The following is a 24,931-nucleotide window of genomic DNA, read 5'->3' on the forward strand; positions in this document are numbered from 1 at the left end:
CCGTATCACGATTCATAGGTCACGATTTGATTCGATACCGATTAATCCCGATATGAATTTACAAGTCGATTGTTGCGATTTTTTTTTTTTTACTCAAATTTAGAAAATACCATTCAGTAAACTTATACATGTACACAGTAAGAATTGTATGAAAATGTATTATTTATTGATCTCAAACTTCAGTTTTATAACTGTGAGCCACTTTATTTAACAAACAGATTGTAACATTTTTCATGTTTGAACAGCATTGAAATCAAATATTAAGGCTCAATGTTCCATTAATATAACATTCTTCCATGTTTAAAGTGTGAAAGTTAAGACATTTTGTTGAATATTTTTCCATCAAAAATGGATGTTAAAAAATCGATTTGGCTGCCTATTGAATCGATTCGAGAATTGCGTGCTGTAGTATTGTGATATATTGCCGAATCGATTTTTTTTAACACTCCCTAGGATGCAGCATCTTGTCTCTTGCTCGTGCACGACATTCACCGATATGTGACATGTTCACTGCATGCCGATCTAAGATATCCGATTGGCCCTTGAATGCTCTGAACCAATGGCAGGACACCTTTTTCATATTGTGGAAAAAAAAAAAACCTCAAATATCGGTATGGTATCGTATCGGCCGATACTGCAAAGCTGGGTATCGGAATCGGTATCGGGGGCCAAAAAAACGGTATCGGAACAACGCTAGTTTTTCTCCCTCTGCTCACCCAGGTAAGTGGCTTTCTTCTGCAGGTTGGTGACAGGACAGTCCTTGTGTGCCAGCAGCAGCTGCTTCAAATGAGCCACCTCGTTTCGCAACAGAGACACCTCGTTCTGGACAAGCAAAACAATTCGGCACACGCAACACTAAGCACAAACTCATGATGAGGCAGCCTCAATGTACGTAATTGGCGCCCTACCGACAGCGAGACGTTCATGCTGCTGAGCTCCTCCGCCTTTTTTTCCAAAGAGTTGACCCACAGTTTGCGTTTTTGCCTGCAGCGCGATGCCGCCGCCCGATTCCGCTCCAGGAAGCGCTGCCTTCGCTCGTCTGGGTCGTCGTCCGCCGTCCGTCGCCGACGCCCACCCGTGGGCTGTGCTGGTGATACCTGCGAATGGATATGGGGTGGGTGGGTGGGCGGAGACAGACACCGGAGAAAAGGGAAGCTTGAGTCATCGCTTGCTTTATTTCTTGATTACATCACAGTCGTTTGAAAAAAAAAAAAAAAAAAAAAAAAAAAAAAAAACAGGCCTGAGGCTTCTTCTGAAAGAACGATGGTGGATGGCAGACAGCATCCAGTGAAAGTTAGTGAAAAGTAAGGAGACACTGGCAGTGTTCTTTTGTCGTCTGAATACATGTTGCTTCTGTTAAACAACGTTTAGCACTTTAACCCATTTTAGTTTCACACACTCTGGTGGCGGTAAACTACACGTTTTCACTAGGGTTCAAAATATTGATATAGTATCGATACGCCTTTTCATATCGATACATAAAACCATGTATCGATATATCGATACTCCCCGAAGCCAGCGACCCTTGTGAGGAAAAGCGGTTAAGAAAATGGCTGGATGGATGGATGGATGGATGGATGGATGGATGGACGGCACAAGAATGTGAATGTCATGAGGGTCATGATTATGGCAATTTTTTAAATTTGGTCTGAGGAAATATTCAAATATTTTGAGATAGGATATTTGAGTTTTGTTAAGCTGTAAACCATAATTCGCAATATTAAAATAATAAAAGGCTTGCAATATTTCAGTTGATTTGTAATGAACCCAGAGTGTATGTCATTTTTGCTGATTTAATTGCATTACAGAAAATAAAGGACTTTATCACAATATTCTAATTTTCTGAGACACTCCTGTATACATTGCCTTTCAAATTCAGCAGATACAAGTGCATAAATGATGCTACCTACTAGGGCTGTCACGATAAGGGCAATATCATGATATTAAAACTGCCACAATATCGTCGTCGTCATGTTCACAATATTTAAAAGGAACACATTTGTTAAAAAAAAAAAAAAAGTCAGGTTGATTTCCATTTGTGCAGTTCTAGCACCCTCTAGTGGCTATTTTATTAGTACAATTTAATTTTCATGAGGGCTGTTTTGGCCGTCTATGTTTAAAATCTATGCTAATTGTCAGATGAAGCTAATTTGCTTGTGAAGCGATCAATGTGTGCTTGCATTAGCAAGTAAGTGCCTCAATAATGTTATTAGAGATTGTAGGTGGTTTATATGCATTGCTGTTATGTACAAAAGCACAATATTGTGCTTTTTTTTTATTTTATTTTTTTAGTATGAGCTTTTTTTTTTTTTTTTTTTACAATATTGTGATCTTTTTTAAATATCGCCAACACCCCCACAATATCATAATAATTATCGTATCGTGACCTTCATATCGTGATAATATCGTATCGTGACTAACTACTCATTAAGCCCATTATAATACGTACAATTGCAATAACAATAAAGACAAGGAAAAGTTCCAACACATTTATACATATCTCAGCAATAACATTCTTTATTTGGCTGTCCTATTGTGCGAATGCAAAATGGCTGCCTCATCCTGGCACTTCAGCTGACAGATCATTTCGGTGTATTACAACAACTTAACTCAACTCACTGCCAGCCCAGTCAAAATGAATCTTTGACATTTTTGGCCATGTGGTGTATGTTTTTGTTTTAAATATAGGTATGAAGAGCGACTTGACGGACGGCGACGTGTACCTGCGGCTGTGCAGGTGATTGAGCGTCCGGCTGCTGGACAAGCAGCTGGCTCTGTTCCGCTCTCTGAGGTACCATCGGACTGTTGCCCAAGGCCATCATGCCGATGCCGTGTCCCGATGGGCTCTGTTGAGACAACGCTGCCTTCAGACGCTACGGGGGGAAAGCATCAATCAGTAGGGAGCAAATTCAAGGCACGTTCAAATCTCCATCTGATGAATTTCGGCATCAATATATTCGGATTCATAAAGATACGTGCTAAAGGCATTGTCTTCGTCTTTCTCTAGTTTGCGGTTTTGTGATGCAAATTGATCACTCCTTAGAAGAAAAATGCTTTATTTCCGTGACCCCGGCCAACTAGTCTTTCGTCTCGACCAAAACCGGACCAGATCTCGCGTCACAGGAACGCTGTCAGGGGTAGGTGAGAATGCCATACGGATTCAGGTCAAAAAACCCAAACTATCACTTTAATATTGGAAATATAAATTGATAAAATGAGTTTTATATTTAGTAGGGAGGCTATTTCATTGGCCTCAAAAAACAGTCCCTCCACGAATTACAATTGTTCGACCCAATTTGTCATATGCCACATAGCATCACATGTCAATCATTTCAAAAACTTCATTTAAAATTAAGTTTATTTCTTTTTGAGAGTAGATCTTGACAATAATCCCAAAGGAGGTCATTTAATGGTGATATTTTTCATGAGCACAAATCTTTATTTATAATTAAAGGCCCAGTCTGCCGGTTTCACTCAGGGAAATGCACTTTTTTTTAAATACAGGATTTAAACAAACAAACTACTTCTCAATTTACAGATCTGGGCTTCTCTTAATGTCTGGTGGTGATTTTGTCCTAAGCCCAACCCAGCCTGTATTTTGCCATTTTGTGTTTGTTTTGTAAACAGCGGGACGTTTCTGTGGAAAGACAGTGTTTACACCCCTGCAGCCAATCACAGAGCAGCGGGGGTGGCGTGTCGCAAACGGGGCCGGGTGAATTTGTTGGCTGCATGACCTCACTCCCGCGGCAATTTGAAAGCACGCACGGATTTGTATTTTTTTTCCCACTCACTCATTCACACATGTAAGCTTCTGTCTTTCCACAGAAACGTCCCGCTGTTTACAAAACAAGCACAAAATGGCAAAATACAGGTTGGGGGTTTAGGACAAAATCACCACCAGACATGAAGAGAAGCCCAGATCTGTAAATTGAGAAGTTTGTTTGTTTGTTTGTTTAAATCCTGTATTTAAAAAGTGCATTTTCCTGAGTGAAACCGGCAGTCTGGGCCTTTAAGTTAATTATTTTTATTTGTATCTTTTTATTACCAAATACTGCAAGAGAGACCATAAAGTTCTAAGTATAATACAGTGTTATCAGAAAATTGTGTGTTTTAAGTCTTTTTGTTTGTTTGTTTGTTTTCCCAACCAAAAACGAACGGACGATCAAAAGGCAACGAGTGTCACAAGATATTCAGTTGTTCACCAGACACCAGGTGCCACTGAAATTTTCACATCACGAGACAAGTGACATTGCACTAAACGTCACTGCAGTTCCAAAAAATAAATAAAGGCCTTAGTACCGCACCGCGCCACACGGTGACGCCTCTTTTGTTTTTGTAATGCCGATGCAACACTTTTTCATTTTGCCTTTACCCATCAGTGTATTTTATGGACTTGAGCGGTCGTGTACATAATTGTACACTTATTCGTAATATGTGATAGCGCCAATAAACCTTTTTTTTTTTTTTAAGTTACATGTGGACATTCACCCCCTTTTTGTTCTCTATTTTTGGCTATCCTTGAGGTGCAATGTATCTTTTTTTTTCATGCTTACATTTATTACTGTATAGCAATATCATTTTGGTCACAAGAAACATTAAATTTCCATTCCATTTCTTCTCTGCGATGCACAATAAATTTAGTCAACTTGGGTCTTAAGGGTTAAGTGCAACAATAAAAAGTCATATGACGAAGAAATTGAGCCATTGGGTGGCTGCAGGGTGGAGATGGAGACAAAAACGGCAGACAGATAAAAGTTAAAAATAGCGCGCTTAATCAAACACTAACCATCTTGGCCTCGTTATGGATGCTGTAGCCAGAAGGGGAGTTTGAACTGCTGCTGTTGCTTCCCAGAGGAGGACCAGGGATTCCAGGAATGTTTGGTACCATGCACATGGGTCGGGCCAGCTTGAGAGCACATCAAATACACCACATACTGAAATAACTGGAATTATTGGTGCAATAAAAGGTATTTTGTAGGCCTTACATTGATGACAGATGGCATGTGAATAGGCCCGGGGAGGACAGGCACAGCCTGGCCCGAGGGGAGCATCATCATGGGGTAGTGGCTTGTTGGTGAACTAGACGGAAACGTAAAGTGTTAGCATGCGTGACAAAGAAACAAATTTGCAGCAAAAAAATGTTACGCTTTAACATCACGAACATAAAACAGTTGCTGTGGACACTGGACGCAACATACATATTGGTTGCAGCTCTTCCGGGTCGCGTAAATGTTTTTTTTGTTTTTTTAATTACTGTACAAAGTATTTTGATGTAAATATCGACTTTACCAGTGAAATACGACTTGTTTAAGTCGAAATTCGGGTTGCATCGCCAGCGTAGGAACGGAACTCGTCCTACACAAAAGGTCCAGATCAGCATGGGAAACGAACTCTGGTCCATTTAAAGCGGACCAAACAGTGCAGGTCTGAATACACCCTAAAGCACTCTTTCCTCGCTCAACGACTCATTCACGCTCCTCCTGTACTAATTGAAGGCAATTCAATTCAAAGACGGCTGGGTTTTTTTTTTTTTTTTTTTTAGTACAATGCAAGCTGCAAATGGTGTCTTCTCTGCCCCCCAAAGAGCTGTTCCTGCGCAAGCAACGCATCGTTAACTCATTCACCCCCAGCCATTTCCACATTTCGCAATCCCGTTCGCTCCCGGCTGTTTTACTGGATTTTGACTGATTTTGCAAGGCCCACAGAATATTGTGTTCTATTGCTATAAAAGCATGCAACCTATCAAAAGAAAGATTAATCTTTCATCAGGAAAAAAAAAAGTATGTTTCTATCTGTTTCCGTTTTGCAGCAATTAGCATTAGAAGAGAGCTAAGTTTCATCAGTTTTCACAAATCTATTTAAAATTGTAAGTAATTGAGCTTTTTTTTTCTACATGGCCCTGGTTGGTCTCCTTTGCTCTGCTGCCACCTGCTGGCCGTTTGTGTAATAACTACCATTTCTGCAAGCGTTCTTTGCAGTTAAGAGGCTGCATCAAAGCCTTATGCATGCTCTAGCATAAAAAAATAAAAATAAAAAAAAACGTCTTTGGGACACATAAAACATTTAAAAAAAAAACATATTTACACGTTATTGGGAGCAAATGAGTTAACTGCCTATTTAAAATTAATGAGCGATACCGATTCTGACACCTGCGTATCGATACATGTATTGTAATGAGGCCCGCAATGATATATTGCCGTATCGATTTTTTGAGCATGCCCCTAAATGATAGTAAGGTAAAGCAACTATGCACTAAACTAATCCAGCATTGAGCTACTGCTTGCAAAGTTTGCCCTTGCATTTAATACTTTTTTCTTCAGGGATGGTACTGGTGGAAGGCAAGAGGGTGCACAAGACTCACCCCAAAGTGCGATTCGAAGGTGGCGCCTGTGTGATAACGGAAGTGGGCGAAGGCATAGTTGGCTGATGGGCGTCAAAGCCCAAGTGCAACGGGAGGGAACCTGGACGCACAATGGTAGGTGTCGGGGCTGAACTCCTGGGTGGCACGTCCTGTGACGATATATCAACGTGATGTCAGTTAAATGTTTGCAATGGCACAACTTGTGTCTTACCTTCACCTTGGCCAAGGGCTCGCTTCTGTTCTCTGGCGTTACAGAGATGGAGTCGGGACTGTCTGGAGGCGAGGAGTCAACCTCCACTGGTGTCTCCTCTTTCACCTTCACATCTGATGGTGTCTGCAGGCTCATGTCCAAAGCCACTGAAGAGGGAGCAGGGAGCTAAGAAAGCAGGGAAGAAGAGATACTGTATACATGTCAACGGCTCGTATTCATGCAAGGAAAACTGAATTTGTAGACCCAAACTAAACATCTCCCACAAAAACACGGAGACACGCACAAGGTCAAGTCTACAGCAGATTCTCCTAACTGAGATGTGCAAGATTAAAAGTACAATGGCAGTTAAATGATCATTTTTTTCCTCTATTTTCATTAGTGTCAATCGTGCTGATGTTTTCTTTGAAGATGAGCAGAATGGTAGCTAAGTGATTGCATGACGGTTTTGCTTGTTGTTACTCTCCCTAGCAGTGGCCATTCTGTAAAGCATACTAAGAGCACAGCGCAGAATATAACATAAGGTAAAGAAAAATAATCTGAGATAAAGACATTTGTAAAACCTCGGATGAAGTCACTGTTGCTACTCAGGGTAAACCATTGCTTAATGTTTGAAGTCTGCAAAAAGCAACTGGATGTTCCAGTGTAGTGCTTGTACCACAAAACTGTCGTGTGGACAGATGGGGAAAAAACAAACAAAAATGTGGAGTTGTTTGTAAGCAGAGGTGGCAAATCCAGGTCCAGATCGGTTTGTCTTTAGGCCCTTGTGCTAGCTAGAGAGCTAGCTAGCTCCCTAGCAGGTAACCGAACATCGAGTGAGCTAGCTAGGGAGCTTGCTAGCTAGCACCTGGACCTGGATTTGCCACCTCTGTAATAATGTTGTGTATTTAATGTTATTTGTAGCATAATCCTTAAACTCCAAATTTTGTAGTACTGTCACTATGATGCTAGCTAGCGAGCTCCCTAGCTAGCTCCCCAGTTCTCAGATACCTGCTAGTGAGCTAGCTAGCTAGCTAGCTAGCTAGCACAAGGGGCTAATGCCAAACTGTGGCTGGGTTTTTACATTCTGGACCTGGATTTCCCATCTCTGTTTGTAAGGTACACACAATTTAAAGAGAGCAAGCCATTTTCAACACTTCAGATTGGTCGATAATTCGTAAAAATGACAACCTCATGTGTGGACTGAGCAAAAGTATATATTTTGGAAAAAGTATTAAATTTGCCAAATTGTGACTTATGAAGTTTCAGCCCGACGCCAGAAGAATGGAAATCAAAATCAAATTCAAACTCATACCCAGATTAATGTGCGAGAACTCAGATCAAAGGCGGAGAAAACATCTATGGAAATTTCTCAAGAGAATTTAAAATGAAGGTGTGTGTGGTGCTAGCGTGGCTGTACGCACTCCCCACAACTCCGCAGCACCCGGCGGACAGACGTCAGGATCTTATGAGTTTTGGATTATGCTGCCAAAAAGACATTTACGAGCAAGTGATTCCACCCCACAACCCAGGAATCAGGATAAAAAGATCACATTTTTGCTACAATTACAGATTTCAAAAGCTACCTTTTCTTAAAAGCATTATCATTCTTATTTTATTAGGGCCAGAACATTAACCACTTATGATCGAGGAAACTTGAGATCGTACACCCCTTACCCCCTAATTCCTGAAAATACTTTTGATTACTGTCCCATGAAAACCATGTATTTCCTTTTTTCAGTTTAGCTTAAAAAAAAAAAAAGTGTAGGATTTCAGTATGGTACAAACGGTGCTCACAACATTTGGAGGGTCATGCTGCTTCTCAATGGACAGTGCTAGTATAGATTTTTTTTAAAATAGTTATAGCAACATATAAAAACACATACTAAACAAAATCCATCTTACAGAGTTCTTCGCTCGCTTGTTGTCGTCGTCATCTTGTTCGAAGGAGTTGGCCAGGTCATTGAACAGACCGACCTCTTCACAGTTCTTTAAGAACCGAGTGGGGGTGGGCGTCTGGTCTGGGAAAAAAAAAAAAAAAAAAAGAGACAAATACCCAAAGCGCCAGTCACTGAGCTGCCTTATATTCATGTGTATAAAGTATCCTAAAAACTTTTAAACCATTTTTTAATTTTGATTTAGTACCTGCAATAATGACAGAGTCCGTCCTGGGTGCAAACTTTAGTGTCATCTCATGCTTGTGTTTGTGTACAGCCAAATGGTCCTCGTTGGTAAATCTCTGATCAAGTGAAAGAGGAGAAAGAAAAGGGAAATAGAATGGAGTGAACATACTATAGGCTCAGAGCTATTGTCGCTCGGAAATGTTGGCCAGCAAATGTTCCCAGCGTGAGTGGTGTAGTGCTGTCACAAACAATTAATTTGCTAGTCGACCAGTAATGAATAATAGTCGCAAATAATTGACCAATCGTATCATATGTAAATTGCAGCATATCACACCAGCAAGCAGCTGCTCTTACGTAACCATCATTACTTTACAGCTTGAATTGTTTATCATGTGTGTGCAAATTCAAAATAAAGACAATTAAGATACAGTTCATTCAGTACAGTACACTCAACTTTGATTAAACTTTGCAGTTTATACCAGCATTCCTGGCATTTTGTAAATGGTGGTGCAACTTAAATTGAAGGCCATAATGTGGCATTAACATTTTTAGCTATAAATGCTGAAAAACAAAATGGAAACAAAAATATTATGCATAATGAATAGTTGCACTATGAATACTATGAAACTATAATACAAAATAGGGGTGGGTGATATGGCCTAAAAATGATATCACGATATTTCAAAGAAATTTGCGGTGACGATATTTTTGACGATATTGGCAATAATTACTGAACAATAGATTTGTGATTGACACTTTGGAATAATAACACTTTTATTGCAGCAACAATATTTAAGACAGTCCCCCCCCCCCCCCCCCCCCCCCCAAAAAAAAATTAAATGTAAACAAAGTGCAAATATACCAACTCTAACGGATTAAAATGGAAATAAATACAGACCAGGTAGTGTTTACCCTGCAAATGATAAAATAACTGCTTAAAGGACATCCATCCATTTTCTTGACCGCTTATTCCTCACAAGGGTCGCGGGGGGTGCTGGCGCCTATCTCAGCTGGCTCTGGGCAGTAGGCGGGGGAAACCCTGGACTGGTTGCCAGCCAATCGCAGGGCACACAGAGACGAACAACCATCCACACTCACAAGCACACCTAGGGACAATTCGGAGCGCCCAATGAACCTGCCATGCATGTCTTTGGAATGTGGGAGGAGACCGGAGTACCCGGAGAAGACCCCAAAAAAAAATAAAAAATAAAAAAAAATAAAAGGAATGTGGGAGGAGACCGAAGTACCCGGAGAAGACCCTCGCGGGCACCGGGGAGAACATGCAAACTCCACCCAGGAAGGCCGCAGCCTTGTTACAGTGCGGATATCACCGATTGATCAGGATCAGTACAGCGCATGTGCATCACAGGCAGGCAGACGGCACCAAGAACAGCAGAAGTTTTAGCAGCAGGTTTAAGATAAAACAAAACAAAAACGCAACAATAAGGAAGATGTCCAACTGTGGTGTGAAATGTCTGTGTGATAAAATGTCCCCATCGTTGCCACAGAGCACGAGTTCAAATATTTTTGCTTACGCCACATCAAGAAAAGCAGAATCTGATTACACATGCACGTCCTCTGTATTATTGCGCCACATCAGCATTAAATATGTATTCAAGGAAGATTATGAAACTATATATATCATACTTTCATGTATTTGTTGTCCCGTCACTTGTTTATCACTTGATCCTCTGTGGCTATTCTGTCTCGACTTGCGTGTCCAATGATGTTGGACATGCAAGTAAACATACACGAACACTACGCACACTCGAGGTCTTATATTGACTGAAAACACTCAATTTATACACACACGCACACATTCAAAGCAGAAAAGGCGGCGTTCACAATGGTATATCCGTCAGCCGGCCCCACGGCAGCTGCGGCTACTAAAAGTAGCTTATCGCCATCAGAGTGTAAACGTGTGAGCGCACGAAAAATGTATCCATTGTGAAGCGTATTTGAGTGTCCAAAAAACGCTATGTAAATCTGATCCATCATTATTGTGATTAAAAGTGTTTCAGTCATCAGTGTCATGATGAGCTCGTTTATTTCTTTAGTGTGATCCTTTTTGGGGCTTCTTGTTCAATTGTGCCCATTTCCATGAGGTCAAAAAGGAGGACATATTTGCATGATTTATAGATCATGTTTGTGTCACTAAATTGCACAAATTATCAATAGAAAGTCAAACTTTTAATCCACTAAGCAGTGACACGCTTCTGTAACAGTGCAACATGCCACAAAACACAACTTATTTTGAAAAGCAAATAAGAAGGGAAAAAATATCTTCAAGGATGACTCACCTGCAGCTCGCCTCATACTTTTATACTTTTCCATCCCCGCATGACGTTCTATGACTGCTTTTGCCCTGACCACGTACGTCCACATCAAACCGTGAAACGAGTCTCGACTGCTTTTGGCCAGGAAATTGTGCTCTTTCGTCCATTCAATATTAAAAGATGTCTGGCGCTCTGGCATTTTTGCTAGCGCTGCCTTATTTTGTTTTTTTTCTGCCCTTTTAGCACTGCTGTCAAAGAGGATGGCGAGGAAATGACGTAGTCAGATAGCCGATAGCCACACATGGAGCTTTGTTTACATTTATCAAACCAAATGTGATGAGATTTTTAACTAAAGCCACTCTTGGCCAATCAGAGACCAGTTGTGACAAACATGGGGGGTCTGATGATGGGTCACACATCACTGAAAATTAGAACTGTCTTGCCACTGTAGCTTGGCCACCCTAGCTAAGCGCTAGCTTCTCCGCTAGCCGGTAGCTAGCTAGCTAGCCGATTGCAGAGTACCCACCACGTTTCCCACTTGTCCTTGAAAGGTAAAGAATATTGTATGTGTGTTATGTTTGTTTTTTAAACTCTAAATTACTGATCATTTTCATTTCATGGTGGTTCATTTTTACAAGCAGCTCACAATAAACTATTGCCCAGTTTGCAAGTGAACCACAGGAGTCAAGGAAGTCGTTTTTTTATATACTGTTTTTCATTTGCTCATATTATATTAACGTCTTGATGTGTTTTTATACAAATTTTTATTTAGTATGACTTCAATGCATTAAACAAGGTTGGTGAGAAAGACTACTTAAATATGCCAATTAATTCCGAGCTTATGTCACAAGTGAAAATGGCGCTCAACTCGGTGAAAGGATCCACTCTAGAGCTTCCTTTCACCGAGTTAATGCTGCTTTCGAGGAAGGTATACCTTCCCACTTCCGACCTCAAAGCGTTCGAGACAACTGTAAACAGTAAAGACGGCTGATTACGATAAATTAATCGTCGCAACTTCTGATTTACGCATACAGTCCAACTCACACTGGGTTAGGTGAAGTTGCTTACTTCAAATGGCTAAATTATTAGACTTAGACTTTATTGATCCCTTTGGGATGGCTCCCTCTGGGAAATTTACATGTCCAGCAGCAATGAGAACAGATAATAAAATAAAAAATAATTCAATCAATCAATAAATAAGGTTATTACACCAGAGATTGAATTAATGACAACAACAATAATAATAATAAAATGAAAAATAAGAATTCAATCAAACAATAAATAAGGTTATTACACCAGAGATTGAATTAAGAAGAAGAAGAAGAAGAAGAAGAAAAATAAACTAAAAAATAAAAATTCAATCAATAAGGTTATTACACCGGAGATTGAATTAAATAAATTATAATGTGCAGAATTGTGTAAATTATGCATTATTATACTATTGTCGAATGACGTCAGATTGAAGCCGGTCGGCGATGTCGGAGGTTCTTTTTTTTTTTTTGTTTCCAACGACTTTGCATACTCGGATCTCCAAGTTCAAAGGGTTGTTCCCGTGCACACTTCCTGGTTTGAAGTCGGAAAAGTCCGACTTCTCGGCCTTCCTCTTGTGCTCGAATGCAGCATTTGACCGCCATTTTGACTTGTGACGCAATTGTGACAAATTGTCAGGGTTACATCAGCGTTGTGCAAATGGAACGCCATCATAAATCGAGGACCCCCCATACTTGAGACAATTCAGGTCAAAAGAAATTAGTTAAATGATATTTATTACTAGGGGTGTTAAAAAAAATCGATTTGGCAATATATCGCGATACTACATCGCGCAATTCTCGAATCGATTCAATAGGCGGCTGAATTAATTTTTAAACTTCCATTTTTAATGGAAAAATATTCAACAAAATGTCTTACTTTGGGTTAGGGTTCACACCGTAAGCATGGAAGAATGTTATATGAACGGAATATTAAGCCTTAATATTTTATTTTAATGCTGTTCAAGCATGAAAAGGATTACAACCTGTATAAGACTGAAGTTTCAGATAAATAAATAATACATTTTCATACAAATCTTACACTCTACAGGTTTACTGATTAGTATTTTCTGAATTTTAATGAAAAAAATCGCAACAATCGACTTATAAATTTGTATCGGGATTAATCGGTATCGAATCGAATCGTGACACGAATCGAATCGTCAGGTACTAGGCAATTCACACCCCTATTTATTACCCCTCCTCAAACATCATAGTGTTCTTTTGTTTTGTTTTTAGTAGTTAGAAAGTTACATCTGCTTAAACTTTTAAGACTTACATGACAGTTAGTAATTGTGGAAAGTTTTGTTTTGAAAGATGACCAAATGAAAGTTCGATCAGCGACACAGGACAAATTTGTTTTGAGTTCTGCGGCACTTGGCAAAGTCAGGCCTCAAGAAGACGGAAGCATCCAAGACTCCCCACTTGTCCTGCGGATAAGTGGCTGCGTGAATCAGCCAGCGGTGTCGGAGGAATAATCTTGGCTATGGCACCAGACTCGTTGCCTTTGGCTGTGTCCTATTTTAAGGGCGCCGCGTTGCAGTTGTGAATGCTGCCGTGAGAGAGTGAAGTGGAAACACAGTCAAGTGTCGGGGGTTGTTTATTTTTAGCCCTGCTGGGCCACATCACCAATAGAAATCCACGTCTCATTTATTTGCAGAGTCTTGCCGAGGAGACTATCGCACACTAATCACAGCACTGAAGACACGGGCAGCGAGGATTGCCATGTTTCACAGTGAAAATAGTGAGCGGCATATAATGGGGGGGCGGGTCTTGCTGCTGCTGTCGTTAGCTTGGTGAAAGGAAAACCCAGAGAACAAGCCAGGAGTCAAACATCCTCCGTCAATGACAGCAGTGATTCAGACTTTCCCGGTAGACAACTGTTGCTTATAAAACTGTAGCGGGCCACAAAACATCATACGCGCATTGGGCACACCGGGACATCTCAAGAGATGTTAAAAACTGGAGCTGAAAAATCCTCAACATGTCAATCTGTGACTCATTTGCTTGAAAAAAAGGTATCAGGTAACAAAAAACCCGAATATTGGCAATATTCAGGTTTTGAAAGGCCATGTAAACACGGGCAATAACCCGAATATGGTCTTGTTCTGTTTTTTTAAAACCTGAATAAGATTCCTGGCTTACCCCCTTTAACTCATTCACTCGCCGCCATTTTCACATTTCGCAGTCCCGTTCGCTCCCGGCTGTTTTACTGGATTTTGACTGATTTTGCAAGGCCCACAGAATATTGTGTTCTATTGCTATAAAAGCATGGAACACATCAAAAGAAAGATTAGAGTCTCTTCTTTCATCAGGAAAAAAAGTATGTTTCTATCTGTTTCCGTTTTGCAGCAATTAGCATTAGAAGACAGCTAAGTTTCAGCTTTCACAAATCTATTTAAAATTGTAATCGAGTTTTTTTCTACATGTCCCTGGTTGATCTCCTTTGCTCTGCTGCCACCTGCTGGCCGTTTGTGTAATAACTACCATTTCTGCAACCAGTTATTTGCTGTTGAGAGGTTGCATCAAAGCCTTCTGTATGCTCTAGCATAAAAAAACAAAACAAAAACAAAAACGTATAAATACGTCTTTGGGACACTTAAAACATAAAAAAAAAAACATATTTACACATTATTGGGAGCAAATGAGTGAATGGGTTGTAATCAGGGTTCCTACAACTTAAACCAAGTTAAATTCAAGACTTAAAAAAACTTCAACTTAATCAGCAATGTGACAATGTCCCCAATGTGTATGTTCATAGATGGGAAAAGTACTGACATTCTCTACTTGCGTAAAAGTACAATTACTTGTGCAAAAAAACAACGTTGGTACCAAAGTTGTTACAGTACATATATTATGTGCATTTGATCTTATGAGTGCGCACTGTTTTGTTGGTTCCGCTGTCGGCTCGTGATTGCATGATGTTACCACGCATCATTCAGCATTTTTTTTTTTTTATTGAGAATGTTATTTTATTACTGCGATGGGCTTACAACCAGTTCAGGGTGTACCCCGCCTACCGCCCGAAGCCAGCTGGGATAGGCTCCAGCACCCCCGCGACCCTTGTGAGGAGTAAGCGGTTAATTAAGAAAATGGATGGATGGATGTTCTTTTATTATAAAATGTCGAGACTATTTACAATCATAAAATACTACTTTTTCACATTTTTTTAAACACTTTTGAATGATTGAGTTCAGACATTTTAATGCCAATTAAGGCCTTATTTTTAGATGTGTACACTTTTAAAGACATTTTAACAATTGTGGTTGAGAAATTAATTTCCCTGATCCCTTACCTTACTTTTATCCCAGAGTGGTGTCCAAACTCGGTCCTTGAGGGCCAGAGTCCTGCAAGTTTTGGATGTTTCCTGCTTCAGCACGCTCTGCATAAGCCTGATAACAATCTTGTTATTGGAAACAGGTGCGCTGGAGCAGAGAACCCTCCAAAACCTGCATGACTCCGACCCTCGAGGACCGGGTTTGGACACCACTGCTTTATCCAGATATTCAAGAGTTGATTCCTCAGCGATGTGCAAATAAAGCTACAAAGATTTTGTGAAAAATTCTGGAAACTTTGTTTCCCCCCACAATTCTGCTAACACACCAACTACCAGTTACACTTTTGCCCACCTCTGAATTATGGCTTTGCAGTGTCTCAAATATTCTTCTTACCATGGCGAATCACAATCAACAAGTGAGGATTCAAATTTTAAATCCGCTCTTAGACATGCAATGATCAAAACTAATCATTTTATATACCTTATAACTCAAACTGACCCGTTTTAAAGTTTAGATAATCTAGAGGGGGAAAACATCATGTAACAAAATGTGCAAACATTTATGACAAACCTTCTGCTGGCCTTTTTTTCCTGTTCTAATTGAGACAATACATTTGCCTTATTTCACCACGATTTATCACTCAACCATAAAGCATGAGTTAGTGTTTTATCCCCGAATCAATAAAAGGAGGTTAAAATGAGTTCAAGCTGATATATGCTAGCAAACAACAATTTTTGTCCAGTGCACCAAAATGGAGTGAGAATCCAGTCTTCTGTTATGACAGCATCAACATATGTCCCATATTTACATAAAAATACAGTACAGTGGTACCTCTACTTACGAACGTCTTTTCATACGAAATTTTCGAGTTACGACGGGAAAATATTGCCTCTTGTTACAAAAGAAATTTCTAGATACGAAAGGTAAAAATACATTACCAAACGCAACATACTTTCGGCTATGGTTATTACCTACCATAGGTATCTATGAGCGTATACTAGATCGGTGTCTGTACAGCGTCCTCATCATTCATCCCGCGGCCCATGAGGCCGATAGTTTTTCGTAAATGTATGAACTAACGGTCGACGAATTTGTGCAAAAATTCAAACAACTGGTGATTGATGATAGCACAGTAATTTTTTAATTGCGACGAGACGGGCCTTTTTTGGAAAAATATGCTTCGCCATAACGGAAGTTTCCATGAAGTTTCGGAATTTGTTTAAAAGAATCGCCCAGAAAAAGTGTTCACCAGTCGGCCGTTTGCTCACTAAAATGATGTTTGCCTTGGACATTTACGAAGGATTGTTTGTTTGTTTTTTAAATAAAAAAATTAATAAATAAAAAAAAAAAAACATCCTTGGATCAGTTCTTTACAAAACACCAGGCAAAAAAAACAAACAAACACTTCTGAGAGATAACATGAATCAAAAAGAGGGCAAAAAACGATGAGGACAGCAGTTAAAAAGGTAAATGAGCATCATTTTTATTCTTTACTCTATTCTTTATTTTTTACATTATGCACAACTCTCATTTATTGTGCAATAATCTAATTGTAACATGCATTCATTACATGTTTTGATGCATTTTTATGCTTTATAAAACATTTATGTCTGAATTTTGGGAGGTTTGGAACGGATTAGGGCATTTACATGGAAAAAGCGTCCCTACTTACAAAATTTTCTACCTAAGAACTTTCTTCCAGAACCAATTAAGTTCATAAGTAGAGGTACCACTGTACATATAATGAGCCTTATGTTCTCTCCTTACTATCAATGATAAAATTATCAGTAACAACAGCAAGTAATTAGACTAAGGAAAATACGGGTTGGTTAGGAGCGAGCTCACTGAAGATTCTTGATATTTACGATAACAACAAAATCATGACAAAAACAAATGAACCATAATAGCATCGCCAATTCACTTGGATGGGTTTTTCAATGCAAATCATAAACATTGTTTCTGTTTATCCAATGGTCGACAACCAAGGGAAGCGCGTTCATCTGAGTTCCACAGCTGCACACCAAATGCTGGCATCAAGCAAGCAAAACGAATAATGTTGTTTACATCACAGCAGCGTGTCAAACGGTGTTCACGCTGCCCTGACAATAAACTAGGGATAGACCGATTATCGGCTGGGCCGATTATCGGTGCCGATATTCAGCATTTTGAGAAATATCGGCATCGGCCATTTTGAAGAATCATATGGCCGATAATAGATCCTTTTTTATTTATTTTTATTTTTTTTAAGTGTTAACTTCAGGGAACTAATTTAAATGTAAATTAAAAAAAAAAAAGTTTTTATTTTCATTTTTGTCGACCCTGGGAACTCTCTGCACCTTCTGTTTTTGATTGAAATTAAAACTAAGATAAGTAAAAATTTAATACTTTGGATATTTTGAAATTTTTGAAGACTTATTTTTTGTAGAAAATAATTGTTTGTTTTTATTTAACTTTTGAAAACATGCTACTGCGCCTGGGAGATCCCAGAACTTGTGTATTGACTAAGATTTTTTGAAAAAAAAAAAAAACTTAAAAATATTTTACTAACCCTAAAAGTTGCTCAATAAACATGTGCTTTAAAATAAAAAAAAAAAAAAAAAAAAAAGATAAGAGCTCTAGTTTGTATTTTTTCCAAATTTTGATGTCCCTTTTTAGTGAAAATGAATATCGGCTCCAAATATCGGTTATCGGCATCCTTCACTACTAATAATTGGTATCGGTATCGGGCCCAAAAAAACCTTATCGGTCTATCTCTACAATAAACAAACAAAAAAGCATTTACTCAGACGACAAATTGGTGTAAGCCGAGGAAGGGCAAACAGCTCCTTTGAAATCCCTAGAAAGTCTAGCAAACATTTGGAGACGGAACTCAGAACCGGCATGTGAGTCGGTGGCGGCCGCAGCTGCAAACTGCGACAGCAACGACAGGTTGCAACAACATAGCTCTGATTACTCACAGGAGCTTCCAGACTGACTCATCGCTGGAGGAGACAGCAGCGCCTCTCACAACACCGGCGTCTTTGTATCTCGCACAAAAAGTATAGAAACGTAAGAGAGCAGGCTCACCTGTCCGCAGCCAGGAGCGTGGCACACAAAAGGTCGGTCGTCGCCCATGTTTGCAAAGAGCTTGCAATGCAACTGCGGGAGAGCAGAAGAGGAGAACATGACTAGGTTGGTTTCTCGTTTTGATGCGCCTCCGGTCCGAGCAGGAGGCTATTTAAAAACAACCCCTGGCAAGGAGGAAAACACAGAGCGAGGCAGCGGAGAGCAAGTTTCCCTGGTGATATTTCCTCCACGCAAGGGGGGCTTTCTGCTCGGCCAATGACGAGCCGGCTTGCGACATCGCACGCTTTCTCATCTTCTGTCCGGTTTGCTTTGTAACCCCGCCTTCGCTCGCACTTTTTTCCCCTGGTGTTTTTTTTTTTTTTTATTAGTGCCGTCAAAGTTAAAGCGTTAACTAATTAATTAATCACAAAAAAATATCGCATTAATCATTGTATTACCACAGATTAACTCATTTGCTCCCAATAACGTATAAATACGTTTTTTAATGTTCTAAGTGTCCCAAAGAAGTATTTATACGTTTTTTGTTTTTTTGTTTTTTTTATGCTAGAGCATACAGAAGGCTTTGATGCAGCCTCTCAACTGCAAAGAACGGTTGCAGAAATGGTAGTTATTACACAAACGGCCAGCAGGTGGCAGCAGAGCAAAGGAGATCAACCAGGGCCATGTAGAAAAAAAGCTCAATTACTTACAATTTTAAATAATTTGTGAAAACTGATGAAACTTAGCTCTCTTCTAATGCTAATTGCTGCAAAACGGAAACAGATAGAAACATACTTTTTTTTTTCCTGATGAAAGAAGAGACTTTAATCTTTCTTTTGATAGGTTCCAAGTTTTTATAGCAATTGAACACAATATTCTGTGGGCCTTACAAAATCAGTCAAAAAATGGCTGGGAGTGAATGAGTTAATCACACTATTAATTTTGACCGCAGATGATCCTTTTTTAGCCGACAGCGGATGCTTACATTAAAGGTAGCCGTTCAAGTTTGAGTAATAAACATAACTACATGCATTAAAGTAAGGCATTTAATAAATGTTTACATATGCCGTAAGTCATTTTTTTGCCCATTTTAAATTATGCAAATAATTAATTGATTAGAAAAAGCAGGATGAGCATGTGCAGTGAATATAAATTCTCCTAACATTAATTGTCGAAAAAATTAACACGTAACAGGTGCGCTTCAAATTTAGCGGTCAAAATATGCTGGGGAGAAAAAAAAAAAAAAAGACTTTTTAAGTCATTGATTAATCATGATTAATCAAAATTCTTAGATGACATCTGTTGCCGTGATTTGCCATAACAAACGTTTGGTAGACAAGAGTTTTTGCATCGTCTAATCAGCTCCCAGAGTGAAATTGTGGAGAACGCCTTGGAGTGAATCACAATATCAATCTGGCTATTGCCAAGTAAAAGTCCCCCCACACAAAAAAAAAATAAAAATGTGACCAAAAATAATGTTATGTAATGCAGCATTTTCAATACACAATCTTCTGCCCTTCTGCAACATTCACTGACTTGGATGCTCAATACAATAAGAGTACCGGTAATTATGTAAAAAGATTTTTGCCATACTGCAATTGGCTTCCCCAAAGCCAGCTGAGATAGGCTCCAGCACCCCTCCATCTTGTTACATGACCTGCAGGCAATTCTAAAACATTTTTAGGGCTTGGGGGTGTCAATTTGCTGTGAATTTTTGCTATTTGCGACTGAGCAACATCCCCATCTCCACAACTACAATTAGGAAACTATACTACACTTTCTTCTTTTCTTCTATTTAGGACAGTCTGGAAGTCCCGAGACGCTGTGCTGGCTCTCACATGTCAATCATGCTACTGCAGCCATCTTCTGGCTGCTAAAGCTAGCAGAAAGAACACACATTCACAAAATGTTAAAAATGTATGTGTGCACGCTTAAAACCCTTTAAGTCCTAAAGCTATTGTTTAGCCCGGTGGTGTCAAACATAAGGCCCGCGGGCCGGATGAGGCCCGCAAAGGGGTTTAATCCGGCCCACGAGATGATTTTGTAAAGTAAAAAAAAGTACTGTCAGACTAATTAATCAGCCGGCCACAATCAAAATATATAAAATTTTTGTAATTTCACAAGCAGTCCTCATATGAGCAATGTAACTTGTACGGGGGAATCGTCCTTGATGTCATTATTTTACATACAACTTAAAGTTACGGTTTGTTCAATTATTATTATTATTATTATTATTATTATTATTATTAGTCTCCTCCCACATTCCAAAGACATGCATGGCAGGTTAATTGGGCGCTCCGAATTGTCCCGAGGTGTGCTTGGGAGTGTGGATGGTTGTTCGTCTCCGTGTGCCCTGCGATTGGCCGACAACCAATCCAGGGTGTCCCCCGCCTACTGCCCAAAGCCAGCTGAGATAGGCTCCAGCACCCCCCGCGTCCCTTGTGAGGAATAAGCAGCCAAGAAAATGGATGGATGGATGGATTATTATTATTATTATTATTATTATTGTTGTTGTTGTTAATCATAGACCGACAAACGTGTTAAATACGACATAAATTCAATTACTGGTAACACAAATAGATATGACAAGGTTTAGCGTCCTTATAACGTCATTAACTGTGCCACGCAATGCATTCTGGGAACAATATATTTGCAAAACAGGTAGATTTACCATGTCCAGAACTTGTCGCGTTCCATTTGCATTTGTATTACTTTTTGGAACAATATGATTCAAGCTGAGCTCCGTAATTTAGGGCAGGCACACAAATAGCCAAAATCTGCGTATAATTGACGGCAATCGTTTTTAAGTTATATACCGTTATTTTACAAATGCGGCCCACTTGGTAATATATTTTCCTCCATGTGGCCCCTGAGCTAACAAGAGTTTGACACCCCTGGTTTAGGCTTTTGCTAGAAAATTACATACCCAAAATGAAAAAAAAAGGATCTCACTGCAACCACAAGGTCTATTTGAATAATTCTTGTGTCATAATAAAGGGAACACTTGTGAGATTTTTTCAGATGTGTAAATATCAGTATATATGTTAATGGTTAAAAGTCAACGAAGATGGCACACAGCACAAATAATAATTAAATTAGTTGGCGTTTGAGCTGTGTTTGGGGCATGTAAAAATTGCTTATATATTGTAGCCGCGGGATCTGCAGTTTTAATTTGATGTGCGACATCATTATATTCTTTCCTCTTCAAAGTCTGAGAGGCCCCCAATTGGGGAGGGGGGGGGGGGGGGGGACGCTTAAAGGGCTACAGATGCTCTTGGATGACATACTGTCTGTCTCCACAGCGCACAAGAACTCCACTTGGCGCTCTTCCCCAACGACCCCAAAAGACCGTTAAACAAACATTCCACATCGCCGGAGTTGGGCGGAACCCTTGTACCTCCAAAATGATCACTTTCCAACAACTGCACATTTGTTCAACCATTAACAATGCATCGCCAAAAAGAGCAAACCGTTTTCAACACGTTAAATTGGTCAATAATTTGGAAAAACAACAAAGATATTACATTTGCCAAACTCGCATAGGAATGATGGACTGTCTGCAATTTTAAGGGCAAAATGTCCACCACCTCAGCATAAGGTCTCAACTCCAGTCCTTCAGCACCTGAGTTTGAGAGCTATGACTTAGTCTGGGCCCAATGACAAGAATTCTACTCTCACTTAACTCATTCACTCGCCGCCATTTTCACATTTCACAATCCCGTTCGCTCCCGGCTGTTTTACTGGATTTTGACTGATTTTGCAAGGCCCACAGAATATTGTGTTCAATTGCTATAAAAGCATGGAACCTATCAAACGAAAGATTAAAGTCTCTTCTTTCATCAGGAAAAAAAAGTATGTTTCTACCTGTTTCCGTTTTGCAGCAATTAGCATTAGAAGACAGCTAAGTTTCATCAAGTAATTTAGCTTTTTTTCCTATATGGCCCTGGTCGATCTCCTTTGCTCTGCTGCCACCTGCTGGCCGTTTGTGTAATAACTACCATTCCTGCAACCGTTCTTTGCAGTTGAGAGGCTGCATCAAAGCCTTCTGTATACTCTAGCATAAAAAAACAAAAACAAAAAAACGTATAAATACGTCTTTGGGACACTTGAACCATAAAAAAACGTATTTACACGTTATTGGGAGCAAATGAGTTAAAGACAGCACAGCAACTATCAATATGCACGTGACCTAAAAGCCATTGTGACAAGCCTTCTATTCATTGTTCCTCTGAAGTTGGCGAGCTATAAATATCTGAACATCCTCCCCAGTGCTGAGGTCAGTCGATTTCCCCTTCTTGCCGTCTGCGAGTACAGCTGCGGCTGAGCCGACAGCTCCGGTCAAAGCCTCGCATGTCACCCGGTCCGAAACGGGTCGCAGTGTTGTGCATCCGTCGCCGATATCACGCGTAACACTCAAGTCTTGTTTCACCGACACATCGGTGCCAGAACCCTCACAGAGTGCTTCCAATCGGCTGAGCCTATTTGAGCAGAGAGCGGTGTGCACGCGGGACTCCGCCGAGCTCGTTAGAGCGAGGGTGCGGACCGGGAGCGGCAAGCAAACGCATTTGTGTGGGGGGAGCAGCCAACATGTTTAAATCTTACTATGAGGACACGTGAGACGTGAACTGTCACATTTGATTTTTTTGAGGGGGAAGTCCACCATAAACGCCTAAAAGGACACGAGGGGAAAAGAACATTTCTTTTTAGTAGCTGCAGCACCTGGGATTTTAAACATGTGCTCAAGCAGTGCTTCTCAACTGGTGTGTCGGGACTCATACGTGGGTCTGGGACCCATTTTGGGTGAGTCGCGACAGCTTGTAAGAAATGATTCTTATTTGGATTATTCCGGTACAGTACAGAGGCGACCCAAACTCCCACATGGAACACATTAGGTAATAAGCCAAGTGCGCATTACGTAAAACGAGGCTACCAACTACCCTATCAATTTGAATGGCGGAGATTAGAGCGGTGACGATCTTTGACTAACTGTACACTTTAAAGCTTGCAAGTCAACTTCCCCGATGTCAGTAAGCCACATGCTATGCATGTTCATAAAAACAGCAACTTCCAGCTGTTGAAACGTTTCTTTCAGAGCCGATTCCATTGGATCCAATTCATTTTCAATGACCGTTTGGTAGTTTCGCCTACCCACAATGCACCACGCCGCTACCCATAATACACCTTGAATTCGAGATGCGCACTTCGCTTATACTTAGGGGTGTGCTCAAAAAATCGATACGGCAATATATCGTAGTGGGCCTCATTACAATACACGTATCGATACGCAGGTGTCAGAATCGATACTGCTCATTAACTTTAAATAGGCAGTTAACGGTTTGCCTTTGCAGCTTGCATTGTACCTGAAAAATAAAAACCTGCAGCGTCTTTGAAGTTAATTGCCTTCAATTAATGCAAAAATAGCTCACCAGTGATTGGACACTGTGTCTTGCCAAGAAAAATGAAAGCAGAGGAAGAATATCAACATTTATTGACTTAATACGTATCGCCTTGAAGATCAAGTATTGGGATACATATGTATCGCGATACGTATCGTATCGTGACCCCTGTATCGTGATACGTATCGTATCGTGAGGTAGGCGGCAATACCCAGCCCTACTTATACTGCATTCGAGGATGGTCGGAAGTCGGAAATATCCGAGTTGAAACTTCCCAGTTCCAACCTCAAAGCCTTCGAGGTGAAAATAAACAACCAAAATGGTTATAAACACAATACTCTGTTTGCTTCGAAAAATGAGTTAATAAAATGCTCGAAATCCGCTGGCAGTAAGAGTTAATTGGCAGTCCACACACAGATTACATATGGGTTGCTTCAGGTGTTCATCCAGTAAAAATAACAGTGCGTAGTAGGGCTGCATGATATTGGAAAAACATGCGATATGCGATATACTTGCCGAACGTAGCGATATCGATATTATTGCGATATTCAACATGTACCTAAAGAAATTACATTTTTATTATCTAATGAAAAACATTTGTCATGCGACAAAATAAGAAACCTTAATGTAATCTTAGTTAATTAACTGTAATTATGTCTTGATAATTTTCAAATATTGGATGGCGATGCACATTTTAGTTAACATCTGACTGGTGAAATTCATATAAAAAGCATAAAATTCTGTATAAAACTTATTGCATGCCTTTGCGATATGCATATTGCAAGGGCCAATATCGCGATATCGATATTTTTTCGATATATTGTGCAGTCCTAGTGCGTAGTGATATCAGAAGCACATTATTCAAATTCCATTATTTCCTGTATGAAAACGTCTGTTTGTGTGCATGTGTTGGGGGGGGTTCCAAGAAGGGAAAGTATTGAAAATGTCCTGTTTTAATCCTATTTGTTCAAACTCTAGATATCAAGTGTGCCTATTTTCACCTCCTTTTATCCAAGGTGACATGGACGCCTTCAAAGAGTCCAGATTTGTTTTCTCTTCCCCATTGAGCTGCAGCCAAGCCCCGTCCGTCCCTTTAACTTGGGTTTCTCCAACTCAGCAGGTGTAAGGGAACAAGTCTCAAGCTATAAGCAGCCACAGCCACCCAGTGTTTGATGTGGCTTGCTAGGAAACTGACTAAACAAACTGTATTAATAGCTCACGCTGCAGCCATGGCGTT

The 24,931-nt window shown here is 40.0% G+C and overlaps 1 protein-coding gene across 6 annotated transcripts in view; it reads right to left on the reverse strand.

Annotated features, from left to right (window-relative positions):
* atf7a (activating transcription factor 7a) overlaps positions 1-24,931 on the reverse strand; it is a 33,587-nt gene that overhangs the window by 5,488 nt on the left and 3,168 nt on the right. For 2 of the 6 annotated variants that reach the window (XM_077512204.1, XM_077512199.1), the window contains exons 2-11: positions 18,320-18,391; positions 8,694-8,787; positions 8,454-8,569; positions 6,573-6,737; positions 6,362-6,510; positions 4,986-5,079; positions 4,787-4,906; positions 2,724-2,873; positions 909-1,097; positions 717-822 (exon numbers count right to left, since the gene is read on the reverse strand). In XM_077512204.1, the coding sequence (XP_077368330.1) occupies positions 717-822; positions 909-1,097; positions 2,724-2,873; positions 4,787-4,906; positions 4,986-5,079; positions 6,362-6,510; positions 6,573-6,737; positions 8,454-8,569; positions 8,694-8,787; positions 18,320-18,367 (1,231 nt within the window). In that variant the 5' untranslated portion in view covers positions 18,368-18,391. Of the gene's footprint in view, positions 1-716; positions 823-908; positions 1,098-2,723; positions 2,874-4,786; positions 4,907-4,985; positions 5,080-6,361; positions 6,511-6,572; positions 6,738-8,453; positions 8,570-8,693; positions 8,788-18,319; positions 18,419-24,931 lie in introns of those variants that run through there. The other 4 variants (XM_077512200.1, XM_077512201.1, XM_077512198.1 and 1 more) reach the window with 4 other exon arrangements.

The sequence above is a fragment of the Festucalex cinctus genome, chromosome 2 (genome assembly GCF_051991245.1).
Source record: "Festucalex cinctus isolate MCC-2025b chromosome 2, RoL_Fcin_1.0, whole genome shotgun sequence".
Lineage (NCBI taxonomy): Eukaryota > Metazoa > Chordata > Actinopteri > Syngnathiformes > Syngnathidae > Festucalex > Festucalex cinctus.